Raw genomic sequence first — 6,307 nt, 5'->3', positions numbered from 1 at the left:
CTCGTGAATTGATAAATGTGACACTTTGATATATCAAACTAATATTTTATGATAAAAAGGCTACTATGTTACCGTTAATTGTTAGAATTGATATAAGGTATTTTAAAAGAATTTTTTTGTCTAAATGGTCAAGTGTGTCAGTTTTTTTCTTCTTCTTCTATTTGCTATTAAAAAGATTTTTTATTTTTTATTTTTTTTTTTTGTTGGCTCTATTAATTTTATTTTGGTTTTCTTATTAAAAATAATGAAGGTTTTTTAAAAGAATTTTTTTGTCAAAATGGTCAAGTGCGACACACGTAAACAATTTTCCATCATCCAACATAAAATAGAACAGCCATTTTGTCACAAATTATTGTATCTAAATATCACTGTTAAAATTTTTTTTTTTTAAAAAAAAAAAAAAAAAAAAAAAAACTGATCCCAAAATTACAAGAATTTACAACCTAAGGAGGCGGGACTCGTTCCCCGGTAATAATCTCATAAATACATAAAAGAATATCTTATAGCCAAACATCATCTAAAAATGTAACTGGAAATGCAGCAGCTACAGATTTTGCTAAAACATTAGCTACTTCATTGAAAGCTCTGGACAAAATGGACGAAAGAATAAGTTCTGAAATAAACCAAATCCTGGTGAATACCTTTGATGAAATGGCCAACTCGAGAGTAATAAGCTGGACTGGAATTTACTTTCTTGATAACCTACCTTCATGGCATCTCTTTCAAAGATCACATAAATAAATAAATAAATAAATAAATAAAACTTCAAAGATCACATCAAATATCACACTTGTGAATTAAGTAGGAAAGAAATATTTTTTCCCATATTTGATTATACCCAAGCATTTTGCATTGGAGGCCAAGGTAAAGCATGAACTCCATCCATCAAAATTAATAGATATTCAGAACGGTCCATTCCCTGAAAATGGACGTCTATTCACCGGAAAATACGTCATTCGAAAGAAGAAAAAGAGATTTTAAGGGATGGACTCCCCCCTTACATTCATCACTCAAAAGTACTACAAACCTTTTTTTACAAATTAAAGGAAAAAAAACACCCAGCAAAAGCTCATTTACGTTGCATCATTCCCAAAAGAACAACTTCAGTCATCCATCTCATCGCCCTCATCCATTTCCTCGATCTTCATCCTCTTTACCGCCTGAGCAGCATCAGTTCTTGGGACATTGGGGATTTTAAGGGATGGACTCCCCCCTTACATTCATCACTCAAAAGTACTACAAACCTTTTTTTACAAATTAAAGGAAAAAAACACCCAGCAAAAGCTCATTTACGTTGCATCATTCCCAAAAGAACAACTTCAGTCATCCATCTCATCGCCCTCATCCATTTCCTCGATCTTCATCCTCTTTACCGCCTGAGCAGCATCAGTTCTTGGGACATTGGGGATTTGAATCAACACATCTGTTTTCAGGCCAGTGGCTGCATTAACAAACCCTCCATTCCTCTCCACCCTGTACACCAGCTCACTCCCATTTGGCCCAGCATCTATATAAACAGTTGAGTTTTCATCAATCTCTTCCTTTATAAGCATTCTTGAGAGCTCTGTCACCACCTTCTTCTCCAGCCACCTCCTGATAGGTCTAGCACCATAAACCTGAAAACAAAGAAAACATACCGTTGTTCAGTATCAGTATCAGTATCTTGATGCAAGCTAAAAGTAACCCAGATTTCAGCCTTAAGGACACAAGGATACTAACCGGATCATAACTTTCCGCTAATACACAGTCCAGCGCCGCGTCGGTTACCGCCAAGGCAACTCCCCTCTCAGCAAGGCGGCTCGCGACATCCTTCATCTGTAACCTGGCTACCTTCCTTAGTTGCTCATGCGAGAGAGGATCAAACACCACAATCTCATCAAGACGGTTAAGCAACTCTGGCCTGAAGTGCTTCCTTACCTGTCAAGTACCAACAAAGATATCTCACTGCCAATTTCCTCACAAAACCAAACCTTATATACATATATACCTCATTGAATCAAAATACATACCTCTTGCAGTACTCCATCGCGTGCAACTTGCATCGTGACTTTGCCCATCAGTCCAGCAAGGAGGTGCTCCGCTCCAAGGTTTGAAGTCAAGATAATCACAGTATTCCTAAAATCGACGGTGCGGCCTTGGCCATCGGTTAACCTTCCATCATCTAAAACTTGAAGCAGAGTATTGAACACAGAGATGTGTGCCTTCTCCACTTCATCAAAGAGTATTACGCTATAAGGCCGGCGCCGCACAGCCTCTGTGAGCTGTCCCCCTTCCTCATGTCCAATATACCTGAGAATTGCAACAAGGAATGAGATGAGAAACTATTCTCATATGATCATATGAGTAATTCTATTTAGTAGATTTCTATAGATACAACTGCCACGTCATCCAGTTCCATAGTAGTTATACAGAAATCTTCTAAATAGCATTACTCTTCTCATATACACGCCTTGAATAAGAAAAAGATGTGCTAAGACACTTACCCTGGTGGAGCACCAATTAAGCGTGAAACCGAGTGTTGCTCCATATACTCGGACATGTCAATCCTAATCAGCAGATTTTCATCATCAAAGAGTTGCTCGGCAAGAGCCTTTGCAAGCTCTGTCTTACCAACACCAGTTGGACCCAGGAATAGGAATGACCCTGTTGGCTGCTGAGGCCTTCCTAACCCAGCCCTTGACCTCAACACTGCCTCAGCAACAGCACCAACTGCTTGATCTTGTCCGACCACTCTTTGGTGCAACCTCTCGGCTAGCCCAATTAATCTTACTTTCTCGTTCTGGCCTAGCCTTGTGACTGGTATGCCAGTCCAGCGGCTTACAACCTCCGCAATATGGTCGGGTCCAACAGTCTCGGTTAACATCAAGTTCTCATGATCAGTGTCTCCTTCAAGCTGTGCTATGGCCGCTTCCACTTCCTGGATTGCCCCATATCGCAAGTCAGCAGCTCTAGCTAAATCATATCTTCTTTCCGCCTCTTGTAAAGCAATCAAGAGCTCTTCACGCTTCTGCTTCAGTCGCCGAATCTCATCAATTCTCTCCTTCTCCTTTCTATACTTCATTAGCAAAGGTTGAAGCTTGTCCCTTAAGTCATCAAGCTCTTTTCGTACCTATGGAGACAGTAGATTCAAAATGGGAAAAATCAGAATAACACCCAAATAACAAACCATAATTAGTTCCTAACCATCCTTTGGAGACACAAAACTTACTTCAACAAGACGAGCTTTGCTAGCTTTGTCCTTCTCCTTTTCAAGGGCATGAAGTTCAACTTCTAGCTGAATTCGCTTTCTTTCAAGGTTATCGATTTCTTCAGGCTGGCTATCAAGTTGGACTCTCACATTTGCACATGCTTCATCAACTAAATCAATGGCCTTATCAGGGAGATGACGCCCTAAGCAAAAAGAAGGCAATTACATCAACATTCACAAAAGAAGAAATTTCAATCACTACGTCATAGTAGTCTTTAAAGAACTCCTTCGAACCACAAGAAAGCTAAGTACATACCAGTAATGTATCGGCTTGATAGCTGGGCCGCCATAACAAGAGCCCTGTCGAGAATCCGGACACCATGATGACCTTCGTACCTCTCTTTCAAACCTCGAAGGATGCTGATTGTGTCAGCAACACTAGGCTCAGCCACATACACCTGCTGCAGCCTTCTCTCAAATGCGGCATCCTTCTCCACATATTTTCGATACTCCTCAAGCGTGGTTGCACCAATGCACCGAAGCTGCCCTCTAGCAAGCATGGGTTTGAAGAGGTTGGCAGCATCCATAGACCCTTCCGTTCGACCAGCACCAAGAACAAGGTGAATTTCATCGATGAAAAGTATAACTTTTCCCTCAGCCTCTTCAACCTCCTTCAATACAGCCTTCAACCGCTCTTCAAACTCTCCCCTATACTTTGCTCCCGCAACCAGAGCACCCATATCCAATGCTACGAGCCTCACATCCTCAAGATTACTCGGTACATCACCTCTGACAATCCTTTGAGCCAAACCTTCTACCACCGCAGTTTTGCCAACTCCAGGCTCTCCAATGAGAACCGGATTGTTCTTGGTTCTCCTTGAAAGAATTCTAATAACTCTCCTTATCTCCTCGTCTCGGCCAATGACCGGATCAAGCTTTCCTGCCTGCTCGACAAGGTCACGCCCGTAAGTCTTCAAAGCCTGGAACGACGTATCCCCAGAAGCACTCTCTACCTTCTTTCCTTCCTTCCCACGAAGCTTCTCGACCTCCGACTTCACTCTGGCTGAAGCAACACCGGCTTCTTTCAACAAGTCCCCAATTTGGGAGTCTTCAAGAAGGCCAAGAATTAGCTGATCAACAGCTAAATGCGTGTCCCCACGTGCTTTTTGCGCCTTCTGAGCCCGACGAATAACTTTAATTAGGCTTGAGCTCGCTGGAATCTCATCCGGGGGAGGAGACTGAGATGGGAGTTTCCTCAATGCCTGATTGAACACTCTCTCTGCCGACTTCGAGGCTTCTTCACCGCCACCTGCACTGGAAATCGCTTGCCTGAAGATGCCACTGGGGTCGGAGATTAAAGCAACCCCGATATGGAGAGGAGTGAACTGTGCGTGGCCTGCACCCATTGCCAGCTCATGAGCGGCTGCAAGCATCTCATTGGTCTTGTGGGTGAACTTGTCAGGATTCATCTTTGCTTCTTAGTTTACACCTACAACAACGACTACAACCCAAAAAATATTATCAAACTTTTGAACCTTGAGATCAAAGCCACAAACAACAGGATTCACATTTTATATATATATATATAAAATGTTCAAGTATTACAAAAGATTATTGAAAGAAAAAAGGAAGATTACTAAAAAAAAGGCATATATAAGAAAGATTTACAATCTTTGCTTCTTTAGTTTACACCTACAAATAAGGACTGCAACCCAAAAAATATTATCAAACTTTTGAACCACAAGATCAAAGCCAGAGACAACAGAATTCACATTGAAGTTTTTGTAAATGAATCCTCGTAACCAAAAGACATGTATAAAATAAAAAATAAATAAAAAAGAGCAAGTATTACAAAAGAAGATTGCAACTTGTAAAAAGACATATACAACAGACATTAAAAAATTGCAAATTTGTCTTCCAAATGAAGATTAAAAGAAAAATACAGTGAACCTGCATTTCTGTGGGGGTAAAGAATTACAACATGAGAAAGAAATTGGAAGAGAGGTGACAGGCTGTTCTGTTAAATAGAATTTTGGGCAGTACCCAGAATGTATATTGTTCCCAAAACCATGAAAATTTGAGCTAGACAATGAGAAATACGTGCAGACAAGATGTTAGAGGGAAGGGAAGTTCTCCTTGCCGCTTTAGCGGACACCGGAGCTCTTCGAAAGCTTGCTTGACTGATATTTACAACTTGCTCTCTACGAAGAAGATTTGCGCTTAGATGAATTAAAAAATAATAATAATAAAAAATCGGCTTTTTTTTTTTTTTTCACTTTGCTCACTAAAAAAACTAGATTTTGCCACATCATTTTTCAAATTTCTTTATTCTATTTTTATAAACTTAAATATTTTGCAGGAGCAAATCCCTCGTTGGGCAACTGCATGTTCATCATTTTCTTCACAAAAAGTTAAGAAATGAAAACGAAAATTTAAAACTGATTCATGACCTCGATTAAATTTGAAATCACACTTGGTAGTTAGCTATGAGTAACATAATGCAGATCTTTTTACTTGTTGAAGATATATGGTGACACCCAATTCGCATAAAAACAGAATCCAACACTAGAATGATCCGAGGAGACAGGCGTTAATATATGATATAAAAAAAGAAAAGAAAAGAAATCTTATTCCACGCAACAAACACAGACTCAGAAGAGTCACAGACAGGGGATTTAGAGGGAAGTTCTCCTTACCGTTTCAGCGGACCCCGGAGTTCTTCGAAAACTTGCTTGACGGATATCCACAACTCGATCCTTACGAAGAAGATTTGCGCTTTGATTTGAATTTCTTTTTTCTTCAATTTGGTGTGTTCTCAGAGAGAAAACAGAGTAGTGGGGTGAGGAATGCGACGGGACGCCCTTTTTGATGGGCAGAGAGAAACGTCTGGAAGGACAGGGAAATCGGTGAGAAGTGCTACTAGAAACTACTAGATTTTGCCACGTCACTTTTCTTCATTTTTTTTATTCTTTTTTATACAGTTAGGTGGAAACTCCTTGAATTCCCTAGAGCGATCGCCCACTCGCCGCAAAGGCAATGTCATTTATTTTTTTATTCTTCCATTTTTTCTCGTTTTTATATTTTTCCAACATATTTAACAGTTAATTTGTGGTGATAAAT

General features: G+C 40.0%; 1 protein-coding gene across 1 annotated transcript; it reads right to left on the bottom strand.

The window, feature by feature from the left end:
* Positions 1 to 865: 865 nt before the first annotated feature.
* On the bottom strand, positions 866 to 6,076 carry LOC133874922 (chaperone protein ClpB1). Its single transcript, XM_062312840.1, has 7 exons — positions 5,884 to 6,076; positions 3,504 to 4,688; positions 3,209 to 3,390; positions 2,484 to 3,109; positions 2,010 to 2,289; positions 1,720 to 1,917; positions 866 to 1,616 (listed from the first exon to the last, which is right to left on the bottom strand). Exons 2-7 carry the CDS (start codon positions 4,654 to 4,656, stop codon positions 1,320 to 1,322), a joined length of 2,736 nt encoding a protein of 911 aa, XP_062168824.1. The 5' UTR covers positions 4,657 to 4,688; positions 5,884 to 6,076; the 3' UTR covers positions 866 to 1,319.
* Positions 6,077 to 6,307: the final 231 nt, after the last annotated feature.

Source organism: Alnus glutinosa, chromosome 8 (assembly GCF_958979055.1).
Source record: "Alnus glutinosa chromosome 8, dhAlnGlut1.1, whole genome shotgun sequence".
In the NCBI taxonomy this organism is placed as follows: domain Eukaryota; kingdom Viridiplantae; phylum Streptophyta; class Magnoliopsida; order Fagales; family Betulaceae; genus Alnus; species Alnus glutinosa.
This window is presented reverse-complemented; position numbering and strand designations above follow the sequence as displayed.